The sequence below is a fragment of the Salarias fasciatus genome, chromosome 4 (assembly GCF_902148845.1).
Source record: "Salarias fasciatus chromosome 4, fSalaFa1.1, whole genome shotgun sequence".
Classification (NCBI taxonomy): Eukaryota; Metazoa; Chordata; class Actinopteri; order Blenniiformes; family Blenniidae; genus Salarias; species Salarias fasciatus.
In genome coordinates this window covers 10,514,795-10,536,350 of record NC_043748.1, presented here as the reverse complement: position 1 = coordinate 10,536,350, position 21,556 = coordinate 10,514,795, and the positions used below count along the sequence as shown (strand labels likewise).

General features: G+C 42.0%; 1 protein-coding gene across 1 annotated transcript in view; it reads left to right on the top strand.

Annotated features, from left to right (window-relative positions):
- LOC115387279 (protein shisa-8-like) overlaps nucleotides 1–21,556 on the top strand; it is a 101,241-nt gene that overhangs the window by 68,263 nt on the left and 11,422 nt on the right. The window contains exons 4-6 of the mRNA XM_030089936.1: nucleotides 6,941–7,057; nucleotides 17,524–18,029; nucleotides 18,204–18,213. Of these exons, the coding sequence (XP_029945796.1) occupies nucleotides 6,941–7,057; nucleotides 17,524–18,020 (614 nt within the window). The 3' untranslated portion in view covers nucleotides 18,021–18,029; nucleotides 18,204–18,213. The remainder of the gene's footprint in view (nucleotides 1–6,940; nucleotides 7,058–17,523; nucleotides 18,030–18,203; nucleotides 18,214–21,556) is intronic.

Genomic DNA, 21,556 nt, shown 5'->3' with positions numbered 1-21,556 from the left:
AATGCATGAAAGCAACAGTCAACTTTGTTTAGGCATGCTTAAAACTGTTGCAGTCAAGTGCTGTTTTGTAGGTACATATCTGGGTTTTCTACCTTTGGGAAAAGGAAGGACAGCTGCAGTCATTTCACTCCAAAAACAGTAAAACTTGAGCGTTTCTTCTGAAATCAAGCCGACAAATCAAAATAAGTTGAACTCCTAGTTTTCAGCCCTCTCAGACAATGCGGGCTAAATGCCCTGAATGAGCACATGATTTGGTAGCTTCTGCTCCAATAGCTTAATATGCACAATGGCCAACATGCGGGCCACTTTGCCTCAACAGCTGGTGCATCACTGTGAAAAGACGCATTCTATCTTTTCTGATCAGTACAGAAAATGTATTTTAAGGTGAATTGTTTCACTAACACGCATGTGCTTCTCTTTTCCTCCACTGTGAGCTGCTTATGCAACACACAATTATGAAAACTTCTGAAGTACAGCCCACTGGGGTTCCGCCTTGAGCTGTAGATACTATAAAGGATGTTTTTTTGTTTATTTTTTTTTTTTCATTCACACCAACAACAGGAACACTGAAGTGACTCAAAAGCATCACAGTTCCTCCATCACCTGCAGGCGTACTGATCTGGACTTACATTGTTTGTTTTGCTCAGGGATGTTTTTAGCACTAATATAAGGGCAGCTGTTTACTTCATACTATTCTGTAGAGCATTTATTAAATTCACACATCAGTCAAGATTAAAAGGAACTGAATAAATATGTCAAAGCTAAATTCATGTTATGCTCATTAAAATCTGATATAAGTGATGTGAGATGACAAATCAAACACAGATCACATAAGACTACATTTTCTTTGAACTCTATGTGAAAAACCCTTCATAAATTTCAAAGGTGAAACAACAAGTTATATTTTAGAGTGTGCTCTATGCATTAAACAACACAGGCCTCTTTCTTCCTCTCTGCCACTCCCACCTCCTTGCATCTATTCTCCTTTCTTCCTCTTTGCATCCCTCTCTTCTCCTCTCGCTGTGTGTGTGTGTGACAGTAGTCATGTCAGAGTAAGGCTGGCTGAAGCCCTTGCAGCAGTCAGCCTCTTTGATGTAGAGCCCTGCTGAATTAGGCCATCACCCAGCGGTGCTCTGCTGCCTGCCTGCCCGCCCGCCCGCCCGCCTGCACACTCTCCAACACACTCGTTACACACACGGGCAACGCACACAAACACAAAAACAAGGTACGCTCGCGAGTGCACAAACACAAACCAAAACAAATGCATGCTGGCAGGGAGGCACGCTCACGCAAAAATCAACTTCACATGCTGCCGCCGCCGCTCGCAGGAAGTGGTGGACACATGCACAATACTTTAAATAATATGCACTGAAACACGTGCACAATTACCCCCCCCCCCCCCCACTCCCACCATGTCTCTCTCCACACTGTGAATTACATTCATGTACTGTAAGCCCTCATTTTCTCCTCTGCTTCTCTTTAATAAACATAAATTTGAATTCTTATGAGTGCTTCTCCTCTGAGGCCTCCATACTATGGTACATCAAAAACAAGCGCACACTCATGAACACACAGGCGGGCGGGCGGGCGGGGGGGGGGGGGGGGGGGGGGGGGGTCGGGGGGGAATGTAGGACATTCAGAGAGAATTTATTCACGAATACAGAATACACAGATGAATTTATTCCTTTTCGATCTCCTCCTCACACTTTTGTACGGCAGCTTGAGTAGTTCCAAAGTGACTATATGACTGGAGGCCTCCTGAATAAGACATAAGAACAGGCTGGTGACCTGACAGTTCATTAAATCAACACGATGTCTTAAAATGGGAATATATACACACACAAAAAGTTTAGGTTTTGGGGGTTTTTTTGGGGGTTTTTTTTGGGAAAAGTGCATTTTTTTCAGAAAAAGCTACTTTCAATTTCTGGTTTTCAAAGCTAGTTTATACTTGTAAAGTGACAACAAGCAAAGTTTTTGATTCATGAGTATAGTGACAACACCAAAAACCAATCAATCCCCTAAGTTTCCCGTTTTTCATTACTTTCAGTCCAATATTTCTTCTTCTTCTTCTTCCTTGGAGTTTAATGGCAGCTTGCATCCCAAACGGTTGCACTACCGCCATCTGCTGATCGTTCCCTCTCTATCTTATACTGTTATTACACTCTCTCTAGTAGTGCCGTTTCTCATAGAAAAGTACTCAAATGTCCTCCACTTCTTCCCCACTTCAATATTTCCCTCATCCCTCCTCCTTCCATTCCTTCTTGTCTTAATCCTGTCATCATCTTCTTTCTTTCCTGATAATACCTCCTGCAGTTCACTAATACATGTTCCACTGTTTCTGGCTCCTGACATGAATCACAGAGTCCTGTAGGATGTCTCCCTATCAGCTGCTTTGTGCTCAGTCCAATATTTGAGATGAGAAAGGTCATTTAAAGCTAGGGTTGGCGATCTTGGAAAACTAGCATGTAGCACGAATGTAGCATCTCCCAAGGCTCCGCCCAGCTCCCACCCCATTGGAGGAGCTCCGTTGGGAGCGGAGACGTTCCGCGCGCGCGGTGCGCGCAGCACTTCCGCGTCCAGTGCGTTCCTGGCGTAACCTGTCCTCAGCGCTTCGTTTCTTTGTTTTTCTTTATTTGCACTATGCCAAGTATGGCGCACTCATCGGTAAGTAAAGCCCCAAACATTCTTCTCCGCCATTCTGCAACGACGCTCCGTCCTTCTACGCGCGCACTGAATCAGGGTCAGTGCACGCCATTGACATGTACGCGCAGGGGGCAGGTCGAACGGCGAAGGGATTTGATTGGTTTAAAAAAAGGTGTCCCGTCAAGACAATTGGTTGCTGTTTTTCCCGTTTTACTCCTGCTGTAGATTGCGGATATTTTCCAAACTACTTTAAGAACACGCTATGAATTGTTTTCCATCGGGTCATAAAGATCATTTTAACCAGTATTTAAAAAAATTTATCTAATTCAAATCGCCAACCCTAGCTTTAAGTAAGTAGTTACTCCTAATTCAGATATCCTTATTTTGGACAAAGCTGGATAAATTCAGCTCTGCTGTGTGACAATAGCTGAGCTGTCAGGCCTGCGATAAACTGACTAATGAAAGAAAGATAACAAGAAGCAGTGGGAATAAAAGGGGAGTGATGAATCGCCAACATGCAGCAACGAGTGTCATATTATTGAGGTAATGTGATGAGATCAAAGTTTTGTCTCATTCAAAAGCTCAACGTTGGCTTAGTGACGCAGGAAGAAGAACTACAACAGCTCCAAAGCCTCAAACAAAACATTTAATCAAAACCAAGTAGCAGAGAGCTAACTAGAACCATGACATGACGCAATGACGCCATGAGACCAAAATGAGCTCAAACCGAAGACAGAGTTGCATCACTTGCATCTGATGGCGAGAAATGTAACGTCATACACAACTCCCCTATGTGCAATATAACAGCGCCACATCCCGTATGTATATGAATATTGAATTTGCCATCTGATAGTGTGATAAAACTGAGTTAATTAAGCCTTTAATCAGGTTGAAATGAAATGACACAGAAAAACAATTAGTCCTTAGACATCCAACAAAAATATGTAAATACATTTAAATCCAAGCTGAAAATAAATAACTAAAAGTGTGTTTTGACTCTGTGATTTGAAATCCAATGTGGTGCTGAAACACTGAAAATAGCGTCAATATCTGAATATTTATTATCCTGATTGAAATCGCTGAAATCCTGAATATCATGTTCTGAAAATGTCCCTTTCAATATGGGATATCATGCTGTATTGTGGTTTTTATTCATTTGGATTCATTGTGTCTCCCCCTAAATCTTCTTTTCTAAGCTCACATATATCCTCTCTTACTCTAAAGAACAGTCACTTCGGAAATAGACAAAAATTGGAGGTAAAATCACAGAAATGAATCCGTTCTCTCCCTCCGCGTCTTTATGGCTTCACCTCTGAACAGGACAATTTCAGCAGGTTGTTTAAAACTCATGAAGCAGAACGAGGACATAACTGGCGAGCACATGTCTGCATGTTCTGCTATAATCGCAAAACAATCTCTCTCTCTCTCCCCCTCCCCCACCCCCGACCCCTCCACGACTCGGCCGGTAACAGCCCTGTGGTCTAACTGGAGACCAGCCAGGGATCTCTCCATCAATTAGCTGATATTTTTCCCCCACGTCTCTCCCCGCCTTAAACTCTCTCAGTCTTTCGCTTCTTCTCTCCATCCCTCCCTCCATGTCCCTCTCATTATTTCCACTTTTGTTGTTGCGCCACAGCAATGTTCGCGAATATGACATCTTGAATACGGTGATGTTTTTAGAGCAAAAGCTAAAGCTTCAAATCTCCAAAAATTCCTGGAGATCAAATTTATTTTAGATATTCCAGACCATTCTTATTTCCTTTGACGTGTCTTTATGTGTTTGGTTGAATAAACGAATGAAGATCAAGACGATCTGCATTTCTATTCTGCTCATCAGTAATTACAGCAGGTGGGGCCATCCTGCTCTGTATTGTTTGTTTTTTTTTAACTCACGCAGCCACGAAGCGCCGCACTTGTAAAAAAATTGCAACACACAGTTAGCCCTTCCTGCACTCCACGCTGCACACAGTGTGTCATTACTGCATATCAATTACACGGGGAAGTGAATATCTATTTCTAATTCAATCAGTCAGCCCTGGTGTCACTTTCCTCGCTCTCCGGCTTTCTCCCTGCCTCGCCAGCTCGCTCCGCCTTGCGCTCCCATTTCTTGATTCTCACTGATGCGTTTCGGTTATCGTGGGTTTGGCGGACGCGGGTGTTTGTTTATGCACTTTATCCCCTGTGGGAGACCGTTTTCGCTAAGTTTTAGACTTCTGGAGAGACGACACTTCAGAGAGGAGCGGAGTAATCCTCACATGACCTTGTTTCTTTGTAGGGCTTAAAAGGGCCTTAAGGTTAAAGAGGGTGTTGTATGAATATTTTACAAGATTGTGTAATGATTCTCACTATATAGACATTTCACTAAGAGGCTGATTTGCTGAGATCCTGTGTAAAGCATGCTGAATTGCACGCTCATCGAAATGACTCGCACATTTAGTTTGTGTGAATTTGGAGGATTTTGCGTGCTTTAGGTCCAGTTTGCATAACGACCTGCTGTGAACTGTACTGAATGCTTCCATGAGCGTAAAATGAAATGTGACGGCATAAAGTTTGACGTGTTGGTAGAATAACTTATCAAACACATCAGAGTGCCGCAGCAAAAAAAAAAAAAAAAAGTGAATTTGGGGGTGAAATGCATTGTGGTTGATAATCGCTCACAAAGTCAAAGCTGTGGAGCAGAAGAGGTTCAGGAAACGCTTGCAAGGGCTACAGCAAAGAAAAATAAAATCCGTCATTATAAAGTCTGTGCGTATAAAAGTTGCGGGGAACCGTCTGAGGAAACGCATCTATTCACAGTGAGAGCAGCAGCTCTTTGAAAGGCCAAGCCCCCATTTCAGACGCACAAACAGGCACAACCGTAAATCATAGGTGTAAATCACCTGGCATTCCTCTTTGTTTTGGCTGAGCTAGTACACAGAGTTCTAAAGGAATATCGTGCATTACAGATATAAGAAGCATATAGACAAAGTTAAAATGTTCAGATGGGGCTTTTGCTCAACAATCACTTCAAGAAAAATATGTGATTGTACTGTGTACTGCGTATGGTGCTACATAAATAAAGTTAAATCGAATTGAACTGCCAAACTTTTCTGTCTTTGGACCACTTGTGTCGCGGATAATTTGATAAGAATGAATACATTGCAGTTAATCTTCCCCCTGACCGCTGCAGGCTGCTTCAGACTATATATGTTCACGTTTAGTGATTTATTAATAAAGCAAACAAATCTGGCCCTCAATCACAAACTATTGACACTGCAGTGAACATGGTGTCCTTCAGACGGAGCGACGATGCTCCTCAGAAATCCATACTCCTGGTTAATAAACAGCGTCATGAAAATGAAATCCTTCAAAAAAAAATAAAAATACCAAAAATAAATTGCGTCAAGTGGGAGTTGCGGGGGTTGGACGAGTGTATTAGCTGAGGGGCTTATTTTATTGGTTTGTTGTGCACCAGCATGCCGCGATTGGGAATTACCCGTCAGTTGGCAGACAGACTGCTGTGACTAAGCCAGTGATTCTGAAGCATGAATGAAAGTGTGACAAATGATGTGCATATCTCTATATCGGTTTGTTTTTTAGTTTTTTTTTTTTTTTTTTTTTTTTGCATAGCGGGAGACAAATCTGTCATCTTGTTTGCAAGGTGTGTGCGTGCATGCGATCATGTGTATGCACACACATTACGGGGACCTGTGGACCGAGTAATGTAATGAAGGTTTTATGATAAAAGGCAGGCCAAGGCTTTAGGATTAATTTCAGGTGAGGGTTACTTAAATTATGTTTGTTTTTGAAATAACTCTGCAGAAAGTGAATGCAACTCAGTGCAATATCCTCAAAATTCATTAAAAACAGTGTGTGTGTGTGTGTGTGTTTGTGTGTGTGTAGCTGAGCACTGACTTTGCATGTTGATTTGTTTCTCGTTAGCCTTCCCAGTTTGTCCTCAATCCGCAGCCTGGGTCGAGCAGTGTTTATCCCTGTTCTACATGTTCAAGTTTCATGAAAATATTTGTTATTGTAAGCAGAATAATTACACAATGAGGGCCAATACAATTGTGCAAATAGCTGCAGCTAATCACACATCCAATCCAATCCTGACAGAAAACACACCAGGCCACTTGAATTAATATGTCAGAGTTGTGCAAATTTAATTGCTATGTGGCCAAATAACAGTCACGGAATACTGACCCACTCCGGTTACTTGTATAATGTCATTTTTTCATGATTATGTAAATTATTATTTCTACAGACTTTTTCGGTTTAATGATTCGTTTTTCCTCTCTGTGTCTTTGCCTCCATCTAGATCATAATCATCTGAACAATGCAGCTTTATCTCCCCTGGGTCCGGCCATGGCTTTGTCTCACCCTCACAACAACCTGGGGATTGGTTTCAACAAGTACACTTCTCTCAAGGCTGTGGGTGAGTAGGATTACAGAGAAGCACCCGTGAAAGCGCGCCTACGCCGTCTACGTGATGCACATTTACTAATGTGAAAGAGCTGCCTTCGTATGTGGCTTTATCTGAGCTTGAACCGTGGGAGTTTTGCAGTCCCTTGAACCATGAGGTTTGTTGTTTTGGCCTTTTTTCCCCTGTCTTGTGAGGCCACTGTTTGGTTTAAGGCCAGACCATGACACACTTGTCATCATTAAATGCTCTACTGCACCTGAGCTAGAGGGAAGCCTAAAATAAGCACGTAATAACTTTGTGCGACGAAACGCATTCTTTCACTATAATGAACTGTAAACAACTGGAAATATGGAACAGCTTGCTTTTAATGTCTCCAGCAGTTATTTTTTGAGGTCAATGCATATTCATCAGGGCAGTCAACCAGCACCTTGGAGAGCTCCAAGGTGCGCAGAGGGAGAGGATAAACCCATGAAGCCTTTTTAAAAAACATTACGGTGAATAAGATAGGAAGATTATTTGATCCACTAGACCATTTTTTAAATAAGTAAACTGCTTAAAACCTCAGAAAAAAAACGCTTTCATTTCAGAGGAACAAAAGCTATATTATTGGCTGCAATTATTATATTCAGAAACAATGTTTTTAACACTAACTCAATCCCATAATGATGCCATGTAATATGAACAAGGCTCACCAGACTTTTAAAGACACTTTTTTTTCCACTGGGAAACCACTAATGCTGTTATTTCAATAGATACATCCACCAAATAAACTGATAATCTCACCAAATATTTGAAATTAGTCTGTCATAGCCAACCAAGTCCATTAGCAACAAAAAAGGACACCACAGTAATACATACACATGTCAAATAATTAAATAGAATAATCTGACATACCAGACATGAGTAAGTGGGGCCAAACCTGTCGAAAAATGGCTGAACAAGAGCAAGTCTCAACTAAAATAATGCATTTTTAATTAGATCCAAGATTTATGGTCGAGCGCCACAGCTGAGTCCAGATGTTCATATTGCATTTATTCATGGCAGTCGCGATGTAAATATTGTGACTGCGTTTGCCCACTCACATGAAAAACAGCCAGCCACTCTCATCTCCGCAGTCTCACACTTCCAAACATGTTAGTTCCGCCAGTGTCAATAAACTATATTATCGGCATTCAGTATTTAGAAGCAGGGGTAGAAGAGTTGGGCATGAATGAAATAAACGTAATGCTCATTGTTTTAGAGGTACAAGATTTTCTCATCTGAATTTTAAGGCTGGACATTATGGTGACGAATGGCATCGAGCCAGAGACGTTTTATTCACTCTCCTTCGTATTATACTACAAACTATTTTGAAAACTGCCAGGAGATTTACAGGGAGGAGCGTCGATCCAATCGCAAAATGTTTAAAAGGCAATAACGGTTTGTTTTTACTCTGTCATGCACAACACGGGTGTCTGCATCCCCGAAGATATAAATTCAATTCGAGTCGAAGAGTGAACACACCGATGCACACTGAAATTTAAAACTAGATCAAAATACATACAATCATACAACCGTTGATGATAAATATCAGCTGTATACTGTTTAATGTCTTCAAGAGGCAGTTTCACTGTTGAGGTTCAACTGTTCAAAGAAACACAGCCATGATTGCACACTACTGTCATTCTAATGTCTAATCCACACAAACAAGTCAAGGAAGTTGAGTTTAAATTTGCAAACAAAGCCAATTTCTGTAAATCTTGATACATTTTGGTGCTGAAATTATTCAATGCATACATTTGATTCAGTTAACTTTATTTAAAGTTGTCACAGTCAATTAATGGTTTAGGTTTGTGCTTCAAAATTAAATATCTCACATCATATTCTGGCTTAAAACTGAGTTTAGGCTTTGTTTTGTACATTATGAGACATGTATGATATCCTGTACAGCAGGAGAAGAAATAGATAAGGCATAAAGAGCTGTGTTATTCACTGGATGAGGCATAGAAAGCTCTCCTCTAGGCCAACATATTGGGTTAATCCTGAAACTACGACATTGGCTACAAGTAATTTTATTTGTTAGTATACTTTAAACACAATGTGGTATTATTTCCGGCGAGGGCAGGCAGCCAGCTGTGACAGGAGTGCAAAATGAGCTTTCTAAAGCCGGAGATACGCTGGACTGAACATTAATAATATTTTGGCCTTACAATCATTACACAACACGCTGTGTGCCGTTCATTATTAGTGACTCCAGCTGCCATTATGCTGACAGTTATTGACAGCCTACCTCTCATTAAACACACATTTTAACTCTGATGTGGGAGGAAAAAGGAAGGATCCTGGCATCAAACCAGCGCTGATGGTGACATAACCAGCGCACCAATGTTATCTCAAATGTTCACAATAGAAAGACAAATCTATAAAGTGCGCGCGCACACACGCCCACGCCAACGCGGGCACAACGACTGAGTTTCTGGTGAGTGACAGTCGTGTGGAGAGCGCCGGGGTGAAGCTGCGAGTTCCAGCCTCAAGACTGCCCTCTAAAAATACTCAGACAAACAAACACACACTGCGGTACATTCCTGTTGTGTGATGCAGAGGCACACTGAAGGGGCAGCCGTGTAAACATGTGTATGCAAATCTGAACACACACACACACACACACACACACACCATCAGCATCATCAGCTGATCACGGCAGACAGATAAGGACACGGTGATAAAGATGAGGAACGACAGCTTGACACATGTACATGCGCTGTTCAATGACACAATATGCAAAGCCAGAGTATCACACACAGGAACTACAAGGCCTCAGACTTCTAAGACTTGAAGGACGGAGCTGTGATCTGTTGACCAGCCACTCTTTTGACTATGACAGAAGTAAAGTTTTTTTTTTTTTTAAAGGGGATTATTTAAAATCTTATCTGTTAATGCTTAAAACTAACGCTAAGATCCAGATGAGCATTTAAACTTCCCTTTCAAACTTCTGAAAAACCTTGCAAACAAAGCGACCAACAAGCACAATGACAGCTCAACTGCAGCGATGCAGGAGTGTAATGTCACTATTGTTCATGTTGGCCAAGCCTAAAATTCATATCTAATAATGAATTCTTCATCCAACCATCTTCTTTCAACTTTATCACAGTCGGGGTCAAAGGGTGACGGAGCAGATCCCAGCTGACTCTGGGTAAAGTCAAACAGAACCCTCATTGGGCAGATTCCCATCATGACGCCATGAAAAATGTGATTTCTGCGGTAATCGTTCTCTCTGGTGTGTAAAAATGAAAACATAGAAGTTTGCAACAGTGTGTGCGTAGGTGAACCTGAAATAAAAAGTATCATTTGCATAAATTAGTGAACACATGGTGACCTTAAGTATGTAAACTGTGTCTTACTTCCTGTAGTCATGAAGATGATTCTGTTGAATCATGGGTGTTATTTTTAGCCACGGTGTACAGGCAGGTGAAAACGAGAACCCACTCACATACTGAATAATACAATTATTGAGAAAATGTAATAAAAATCCTGTGCATAATAATAAACTCGCACACAACAAATCGTCTAAATTGAAGTTTTTTTTTTTTAATCAAATTAAGACTATGCAGTAGCTGCATAATGGTGAGGAGGTTTGTACTTTTAAGGACTTTTCTGTGTGAGCTTGTTCATGTTTTGCATTTGTGGGTCTTCAGCTTTGTTTTCTCCCACTAAAACCCTGCAGTCAAGCTTAATCGGTGACTCTAAATCATCTGTAGGTTTGAAAAAGTGTACGATTCCCTGCCGCGCTGGATTTTCCCCGTGATGGACTGACAGCTCGTGCCTCCACCGTAGTTAACTGGGATCGACTGCAGCCGCCTGCAAACCCAAGTCGGACAAAGGATCGATGAGAAGGACCGGAATAGATACGCAGCTGAGACAGTGAGCAGGGCGAAACGCAGGGCAGCAATCTGAGGTGTGTGCTGAAAGTGAGTGAGGAGAAGCAGAGTAAAGAGACGAGCTCATCTCATTATTCTGCTCAGTGACTGAGAAACAAAGGCCGATCGCAGTGGCGGCGGCGGCGGCGGCAAACCCCCAACCACTCAACAATGAGCCCCAGCCACATTTCACGGAAAAATACTTCAAAGTAACAAATCCCTCAGACATTGAGTTGCAATACGCTCCTCTTTCTCTTCCCCCCCTCTCTCGCAGTCTAGGTATTGAGCTCAGCCTCTGTTTGACGACACACAGGCTCCTCTTTGTGCCCTTCTGTTGGGGATCTGCTCTCTTTTGCTCTCACACACCGTACAGTTGTGGTGCGTCACGCCCGCTGCAGTGACGCCGATCCTCCTCCAACATGTTCCACACGCTCGTCATAAAGCACCAAACAGCAAACGCACTGACCTATGACCTCTGTGGGATCTTCTCCGGACGCTGATTCTATGTTTGCTCCCTCGTGTATCAATTATCAACAAAATGAAGCCATTTTCTCCGTGGGTGTTCCTCTGAGGGAGGATTAATGTTTCTGTGAAAGACAGACACGTTTCACCATATTTTCATCATCGCATACATTGTGTAGGAACATTTAGAGCGGTTTTGTTTAGCTTCCTCCTCTCATTCGCTCTCCCCACTCTGCCGATTTGATACAAAATCGAAAGGGAGGAGATCGTTCGGCAGTTTGGGAAATGCGTTTGTTTTGTTTTCCTGCCGTCTAGAGAGATTCTCACATCTTTCAGTAAATACAGCTTAGCTCAGCTTTGGAGCTGTTGCTTGGCGGATTGTATTTCCTCTTTCGGCCGGCAAGCCGTCTGCCCCCCCGTTGGTTTCACATTTTGTGCCGTGCTGAAATAGGACAGAGGCTTCACGATTTCTATTTGACTCTCAACCGGAAAATTAATAAGCCTAACTCATCGCCCCGTTTTTACACCTTGAAGAAACCCATCAGTCACCGAGACCAACTCTCTTTTCACACATACTTATCAGTTGTCTCGCTGAGCAGTAAACAAGCCACCGGGTACGGAGAGCCTTCCTGCGCTCGCAAAGTCATGGCTAGGACACACAACGCTGTGGATGGGGCGCGAGTTGAGCGAGAGCCAGGTGAAGCAGCAGGCCTCTGGAACAAGCCGCTTCGACGTCTTCATTCATGCAATAATACTTTAAAGCAGCGGTTTAAAGAGCGCTGCGACGCATATGTGAGCTTATAGCGTTTCGTACGGACAAAGTGAAATGAGGAGAAGCAAGACAAGAGCAAGGGGGGGGGGATATAATGAAGCAGCAGCAGAGGTTACAGAGGTCAAGGAACTCAGCCAATGCCAGGTGTGGCAGCTGGAGTCTGGACCAAACAGCACTGATTAATCTCATTAAAGCGCTGGAGAGGCAGTCGGAATATGGATGATAAACATGGTAAAAGTTATCATTTGGAAAACACATTATGAATAAATGCATGACTTTAAGCAGCAACTTACTCTGAAATTAATATCTCAGTCATGAAGCTGTTGTGAGCGTGTTACTTTTGTCGCAGATGAAGACAGCTGTGGAGAGCTCTGTCTTGCTGTGCTGCTATCTGACTCAGCTGAGCAAGCGCTTTTTTTTTCTCCCCTCAAAAGTACTTGCGATGCCTTTGCAAGTCTAAATAATACTGAGCTCACTTTATAAAGAGCTGCCTGCTTCCATCATATCATGCTTTTGCTTCTTCTTGTTATGATTAGTTTCAAAAATGCTTTTTTCTAAGAACAGGCGTCAAGCCCAGTCCTGCACGGCTGCTGAAAATTGAACGATCGTAATTGGAGTTTGTACACTGAAGTGCTTCCAATTGAAAACACCACAATTTAATAGATGAATTAGTACATTAGTACAAACATTTTTTTTTTTCTTTTGTCAGAGAAACATGACAGGTCTGGGTAGTTGGAAGTTTGGGATTTTTTTTTTCACTTTTAATGGTATGATGTGATATACTTTATATTTTGCTAATCAATTAATATCACGATAATGTCGTTACTGAGATTAATAATGCTCATGTTACGAGCACTTTTCTGAACTGTCCATATCGAGTAAGCCTTTGTTCAGGCTGATCAGAGTTTCTGGAGTGAAAAGTTGTTTTATTTATTGGAAGTTACACTCAATACTGAGCCGGTTTGATGTCCATCCTGCTGCAAATGGGATTCCAACCTAGTGTTGCAAACCTAAAAAAAACTCACACCGAGGTTAATAGCTTAGAAAATAAAGGACATAGACATATGAACAACAAGGCAAATCGGACTGTACTGAGTTTACTGCACAAAATGGAATTAAAACTCCAAAATAATTAAACACTTTCATTTAACATCACAAAAAAAAAAAAAAAAAACCAATTTCAGTGGTGCCGTAGTGCAATATGTCCACCAACAATTACAGAGACACAAGTAATTAATGAGTTTCTTAAGATGAACCTGGACCAGAGCAGCCAAATGGAAGAGATATTTAAAGAAAAGAAAAGAAAAAAAGGTGGGAAAAGACTCGTAGACCAAAGCTGCCTCAAGTATTTAACTAATGTTGAGCTATTCATCCATATTACAGCAACATGCAGGCAAATCCTCATTTATATTAAAAAAAATGCTGTGATCTAGTTACTGGAGAGCACACTTATCACTTGTTTTGTTTTATTTTATCATTTCTGGGGCCAGCAGCTGCAGAAACAAGCTCTTCCGCACTGTGGGAAGCTAAAAAAAAAAAAGAGGCTCAGCATGAAATGAAGCTCAAGACTGCTTCACCGTGTGATTGCTAAAATTTTAAGTACATGCTCGAGGACACATAAGGACAGATGGTTTGGGTTTTGTTTTAAGATTTTTTTAAGCTATATGACGTGGTGCAATCTCAAAATGAGGCTTTGAAGATAAATCAAGTTCTCTGGTTCAAAGTTTTTTTTTTTTTTTTTTTTGGGTGGTTTGCAGTTCAGGATAGAATTCCTTTACAGGCATTGATCAGTGGAAAACCTGTGGAGGCTAATGAGGAGAAAAACTCAAAGCAGCATTTTTTTTTTTACTTCCATTTCTATAAGGTGGAAACCTGGCAGATTATTTGGAAGTTTGCACTTGAAGTTTACAGTCTGTGGATCGTCTGGCATGCTGAGATGTAATGCCAGATGGATTATTGTTCCTGTACTATTTTAAAATCGAGGCACATTTATAACTTTTTGTCAGTGTTGTATTACAGCTATGAAATTTGTGATTTTATTTTGTGTCTGTGTGCAGTGGTTAGCACTATCTCCTCACAGCAAGAACATCAAGGTTTGAATCCAGCTCTTCCAATGGGGAAAACAAATGTCATCAAATGTGTATTAAAAATGAAACTTTACCTGGAGATTTTTCCATCAAAATTACTGGATAACTTCAGAGTTGTCTGTATTTATACGTACCGGTAATATGATCATTTTACCAATTTGACCAACGTCAAATCAAACTGATCCTCTAAGCCAAAATGACCGCCACCTGCAGTCTGAAGACATACACACGAACGTCCCTGGAGATTTACATCGGCCTGAGGTAAAAAAAAAAAAAAAAAAAAAAAAAAAAAGTGTGTCTGAGTGATTGACTGACTCTCTCTGTGCGGCTCCATGATGGATTGACTAACAAGGTCCAGGATGTAATGGTTTTTGTTTTGGCAGAAGGGTTTGCCCAAAGTCAGCACCCATGAAACTACTCAGCATGAAGAGAGATGAATTGATGAGTTTTGCTGTAGAATATTTACTCATCATAAAGCACACTAGTGTGGTTCTGGCACAGGAAAAAAACAATAAAAAATGTCTGGGCCAAATCGATAGTTGCAAGTTTAGGGATGTACATCATCATATGTCTGGTATTGACTGTGGTTTTTATGTTTGGAAAGTGGCTTGAAGATTAATTATGATGCTTTTTTAGATTGAAGAGCTTTTCAAACACCCTCTCATGGACAAACATGCACAAGCAAGCGTAAACAGGAGCTGCAGTTAGGAGAAATAATATTAATGTCATGAATTTTGTGTTTTTGGTCCCCAAATGTTGAAATGAAAGTGTGGTAATGGCCACTTTACCGAGCAGACAAACAGCTCTGACATAACGAAGTAGCATTAAAAATGGACTAAATAAAAAAAAACAGTGTTGTCAAACTCCTTCTGCGGCTCCAGCTCTTGCAGTTATAATGCCGCGGCCCCAGATTAGGCCCACGGGCCTCGCTTCGGGCTGCCGCTCGATAAAGAGCAAAAGCTGATGTTGCTGAAGAGTATAAATTAAACGAAATAAGCAAATGGAAAAGGAGAGGGAGAAAATGAGCAGATGGAGAGTCCGTGAAATGGAGAGGATGGTGAGTAATGCTGTCACTGAGGACCCTGCTGTCAGGTGCGCCTGCTGGCAACATGTGTGGAAACACTCAAACGGACAGCAACAGAAGTTGTTGTGAGAAGCAAGGGCGTGTTTAATTTATTGTTTCCCTGCCGTCCCAGATTTCTCGACTCTGTCCAGAGATTTGAACCCATTTTGCTGTCAAATCCTGCTGTTGTACCTCCAGCTGACGTGCGCTTTACTCGGTTCAGAGATTCTGTGACTTTAAGAACGAAAACACAAACATCAAATATTTCAGAGAGTCACATGAGATGCAGGCCGGCGCAGTCCAGCCCATTTCCAGAGCTAAAACTATTAGACACACATTTTTTGCAGCTTACTCCCATTCAGAATGCAAATGAGTGGCCTGTTCCTGACACATGCACGTGCATGCAGCTGCACACAAACATGCATGCATATTTAAACACAGAAGCACATACAAAGGACAAATTTGTCGATGCAAACACAAGCATAGAAACTACACACTGATCCTCAGCATCCTCCGAAAGTTAAATGAATGCAAAGCTGCTACTGATCCCACATCTCCCCTTGTTATGAATATTGATAAACTCCATTGCTTTCTGTAGAAAAAATTAAGTCTTCTAAATATGTGTGATGCTCTCTTATCTTTTTATTTTTCCTCTGCATGATATATTGACTGAACTCTGAACAACTTGACAGACGTCTAAAGAAGAAGTAAGAATGAAAATCGTGATATTCGACGCTGCACCGAGTAAAGAAAGAGCATGTTTACGTCCCTGAGCCAGCATGGCGAAATATTCAAATGGAGAGAATGATTCATTTTACTCCGTCTCCTACACCAACATGGTGAGGTGCCCTGGAGTTACACAATATACATGTATGAGTGTGAATGTGAGACCTTCCAGTGTTTTTCTATAAATGTGGGGGGAAAAAGTCAGTGCATCCATGTTTCAAATACATTACCGTAACCATTTCAGCATCATCTACATAAACATTTCTCTCTGAAACTCTCAATAAAGGATGACAAATACTAACATTTATAGACTTTGATTCACTTGAATTACACTCAGCTTATCCTACAGTTGAAGACAAGATGAATGGCTTAATCCTAACATTCTCTTACTGTCAGTAAAATAATAGGATCAGACACAAAACAACATTTGATGTTGCTCCAATCAACAGAACTAATGTAAAACAGCAATAAGACCAAAAAGGCAGAACGAAAAAAAAAAAAAAATCCTACATAAACATTTATTCCTCCTAAATCTCTTCAGGAAAAATGAACCAATAAAACACGGCTAAGCAAACAAGGTTGTTAGTGTCTTTAGGGCAGAGCGTGGTGGAGGAGGGGGGCCGTGGCGATGACCAAACAGCAGAGTCGAGTTCCACTCAGGGTGCTTGCACTAATCTGACTCGACACGCTGGACCCGTTCTATTTTTATTCCTTTATAAATCACCCGTTTTGCTCGACACGAGCTCGGGCTGCTTTTTCCCACATTTTGTCGCTTGCATCTATTTTCTGTCTGTGTCGGTGGCATTTGGTGGCCGACACTTCATAAAAAACACCAACAAATATTGAACATTCGCGTCCTTGTTGACACAGGTTTTTCATTAGCAATGCGTTTATGTCCTCTGCTTTAATGTTTCAGTGTGTCACGGATCTCTGAGAAGCCACTTTTATTTATTGGGTGGTTGTTGGGAGTCACTGTAGAGTCCAAAAATTCCAAACCTACATTTTAAAGATAGCTTTTCTGAATATTTTTCTAATAAACACAGAAATGTGTTGTCACACAAAGTGCTAAGTGAATATCTCTCCTGCACACTGTAGCGTAGCTGCAGAGAAAAGCAAAACACAGACTATTCTGAATTAAAAATAAAACTTATGTGCTTAAATTAATCAAAAATTAATGGAGAGAACCTGGAGAGAAACCGCAGGAGAACATCCCTCAACACTGGAAACACAGAAGTATTTCTGTTTATGCAGTTGTGCTACAGGACGGCACTTCCTTCACCTCAAACGACAACCAAGTTCTATTTTAACTTGTCCTCAGTTTCCTTCACGTTCTATTTAGGACTGAAAGCAGCAGAATTAAGTAAAAGAGACTCTCTTGGGTCATATTGATCTTGGTGGCTCACAAGTGTCCATTATTTGTATTATTAATTCATAACCATGTCTCTGTCTTGCTCTTCTTTCTCATCATATAGATACAACCGCAAGAGACTACTACAAGAGCTACCCAATGATAGATTACACCCACCGCCAGTCTCCTCCCACGTTCCAGCCAATCAACTTCCATCCCAAGGACAAGCCCTTCCTCCCACCGCCTGACATCCACGCGCCACTGGCCATCACCATCAACGCCTCCCAGATCCCCAAGCCCAAGATCTCCAAGACCAACACCCACCCGCTCACCTCCAGCTCAGCCTTCAAAGCATGGGACCCCAGCAAGAGCCACATCCAGCACCCGACCGCCACCCACATGGGCCTGGGGGGCCAGCAGCACCATCCAATCCAGCAGCAGCAGCACCAGCCGCTGCACCAACAGAACAGCCGGCGCCAGGCGTACTCCAACAAGAGGCAGTTCAGCATCGAGACGCTGCCCGAGCTCTTCTCCCAGCCGCTGGGCTACGGCCATTCGCCGCACATGCACCCCAAGCACAAGGGACTGGCCACGAACAGCAAGACGGAGGTCACGGTGTGAACACAGGGACGAACGGTCCAAAAGACAGAAGAGAAAAAAAAAAGAAGAAGAAGATGGAAACGAGCAGAGTTGAAGGAAAATGTTCTGATATCTTTTATATCTACAGCTACATGGCACGAGGGGTCAAGCAAATATCGTATCTGGAATTTTTTAAGTCTGCATTTTCCTCATCATTGCGAACACTGATAATGATGTGAGCGACACTCACATATTTCTCAGAGCACTGCATCATAAACAGCAGCAGATACGCTGTGAAGGCGGCGGATTGGCAGGTGTTGGCTGTGACTCTTTGAACCAGGCAGTTCTTCCTAAATAATTGAGTGGCCTCTCGGTGCGTTGGCACAGCTCTCTCCTCCGTCTCCTCTCAACTCCTTTGCACCTTGATGGCGTTCTACACAGCTCTGTTGCACCACTCCACTGCACAAAAATGTTCAAATCCCACAGTGAGACTTTATTTAGCCCACAAACTAGAGCTTGAGACCATCGGAAAGGTTGCTAGAGAAGTGTTTCCCCCACCAAAGACTCTGGCTTCCCATCAGCGGAGACAATGCCATTGTGTTGTCAGCTCCCCGTTGCCCTCCGGCCCACCGAGGAGTGAGTTGTCAGCCGGGCAATTCACACCAGAGAGGAGGGCAAGGCAGCGAGGGAGGGATCCGTCTCATTCCAGAGGCAAATGAGACGAGGCCAATTTGAAGCATGTACACACACACACACACACACACACACACTGCACTGCACTGTCAGAAATTACAGAAGGTTTTCAGCAGCGTCAGAGGCCACGGGCAACCCCGCCCTGTTCCCCTCCAACCCCCCAGACACAAGCAGTCTGCCCTCTGATTCTCAGAAAGCGCTCTCTTTGGTGTTGGTGGCGGCTTTTAGAACTGAAATTTTCGGTCAGTCTCCTGCGTTGCTGCGGATGTTTGAACCTCAGAGGGGAGTTCAGGTTGTGTCACTGAACAGAGAAAAGGGCAAAAGAATCGATCTAACCCAGAAAGGTCAAGTAAAGTCATTGCACTGTTTCGCGTGCTGCATTTTACTTTGCTCCCTCTTAATGAAGTGGGAGCAAAACTCTCCAAGTGAATTACTGATACTGCTTAAAGAAGGAGCGATTCAAGTCATGTGTCAGGTGTTTTTAGTGACCTCCGAACATCAGGCCAGCTGATGGACTATGTTATGTTTTCAATGTTGCCATTGGTGTGGGTAGCAGGGCTGAGCTTTATCCACTCTACAAAGACAAAGTTAGAATGTATAGTGGCTGCAGTAGGGACAAAATTATTGCAGGAAAGCAAAAAAAAAACATGGCGTAGGTTAGAGTGGAGGATGCAACTGATAAAATTCTTTCAGAATTCAGTGTTGTCGCATAAGACAGAGATCAAACAACATACATGAAGCATGATGTAAGCAATATAATTGCTTAATAAAAGCATGATGTCTTTCCAAACCTACCTGAGAAACGATTGTATGAATTACAGGCTATTGTTTTCATGACAATGAGTGACACATGTGTGCATTTTAACTCAAATTATTCTTTTAGTGCCTAAATCTAAATAAAATGGGGGCATGTTGTGAAATAATTACCATTCTTATGGTAAAAAAAAGCCCTCCCTGATGCCACTAATTGATATGTAATTGATCTGAGCAAACAGGTAAAGGTTGGCCCTCTACCCTCAGTTTGATGAACTGAAGTACTCTGAAAGTACAAGTTCAGTTGAAAGTGAGAGTTCATGGACTGAATGTACAGAGGGTGTTGGTAAAGTATTTCGAGTCTCAGCACTTTCTTATTTACATGATGCGTCTCTACAGATTGCTTGCTAAAGATGAGAAAGCAGTTCAGGAATAAGATGGAGTTTTTAAGAGGTACAGACTGTTTGTTCCCTCTGTATGCGAGGATTTAGCTACATGCCGTCACTGGGATCACTATCAACTTTAACTAGCCCTTCACTTAACAGTATCTTCAAAAAAAAAAAAAACTAAAAAAGTGACATGTTTAGAAGATTTGAATATGACCAACATATTTGGAGATGATTATTTCTTACAGGGGCCCTGTCTTCTGTTTTCCCAGCTCCTCATTTTTGATCTAATTCACATTTTATTGGAAGGCCATCAAAAGTGTTCCAGAAGTTTAACCATCGTAAGCATCTCGATTTTTTTTTCCATTGCATTTATTTCCAAAGTGAAAAAAACCATGAAGTCAGTGTCTAACTTGTGAAACCAGAATAAATTCTCAGTAGAAAGCTGCTTCAAACAGATGTAGTTCATTTCATCTGCACAACTACAAGCTATGTGGTAAGCAAGTCATCGAAAATAAAGAGGTTTCTTTCAGTGAGCAAAAAACGGTGTTTGCAGTGCACGAGGTCAGCCAGGAAGCTACCCTGAAAAATGTTGGTTCACTTCAAGTCAGACTCGGAAATTGTTGACATAAATCTTCACATTAACTTTAAGAAGTTAATGTTTTGCATTTCATAAAACTGAGGGAAAATGGCAAGATTAATAGTAAATATAAACGACTTCAAGACATTTAAATCTGTGAGGCATGTTTGCGTTTGTTGAGGAGTTATTAAAAAAGCGATGTGAGTTTTCGAGCACAACTTGCACAACGTTGGTTTTCCGCGGCGTCAGTCTACAAATTCCGTTCTGCTTTCAGCCTTTGCAATCCCTCCTCGTTACAGCGCGTAGTTTCACCTCCATCTCCACAGCAACAGAACAGTCCAACAGCCGGTCTGAGTCACTGATTGAATTCACCTTCATTTGTTATCATGAGGACAGCAGCTACGCCGCAGTGCATATGCCTGGCACATGCTATAGCACATCAGACAGGTGGTGGAGCCTCATCAAACAGCCACGTTTACCAGAGTCGCACACCATTTAGCACTTTTTCCTCCCCCCTTCTCTGTTTTTAAGCCTCTCTTTCTCTCTCGAAAAGCCTCCCACCATCATTTCTCCACCACCTGACATGAAAACCCACATTGGGTACCAAGCCATTTTCCAGGATTCGCTAGCCAGCGCTCCAAGCTATTGACAGTCTCTTTGGGTCCTTTTAGCATGCATGTGAATGTGTGGAAGAAATACAATTGAATGACAGAGCCAGTTAAAAAACGATAGAAAGCTCCAGATTTGCTCCTTGTTACATGGGAACTCGCACATAAACAAAACAGCATTTGCAAACACCAGCTATTACATGAACGATCCGATGCTTTGCGATATATTAAACCTTAAACACGGAATGGATTTCATGCGAAGGAGGTTTGAATTTAGCAATTCAGTGATTCTTACTTGGGAGTAAAAACATCAGTCCCCCAACTTCCGTAATTTGCATCTCATAGTTGTGAATGTAAACAAGCAAATAAAACGAGCAACCAAGTAAAACTTTAACGAGCGAGAATAAATTAGCAATATAATGCTTGTTTGCGATGCTGCAATGGCTTTTCCACTTTACCTTTCCAAGATGTGAAAAACCTGTTAGGCAAGCTGTTGTAGTGGTGCTGGGAGCTGCTGGCACGCTTTTATACTGAGGGGATCAGCAGAGAATGGGGATC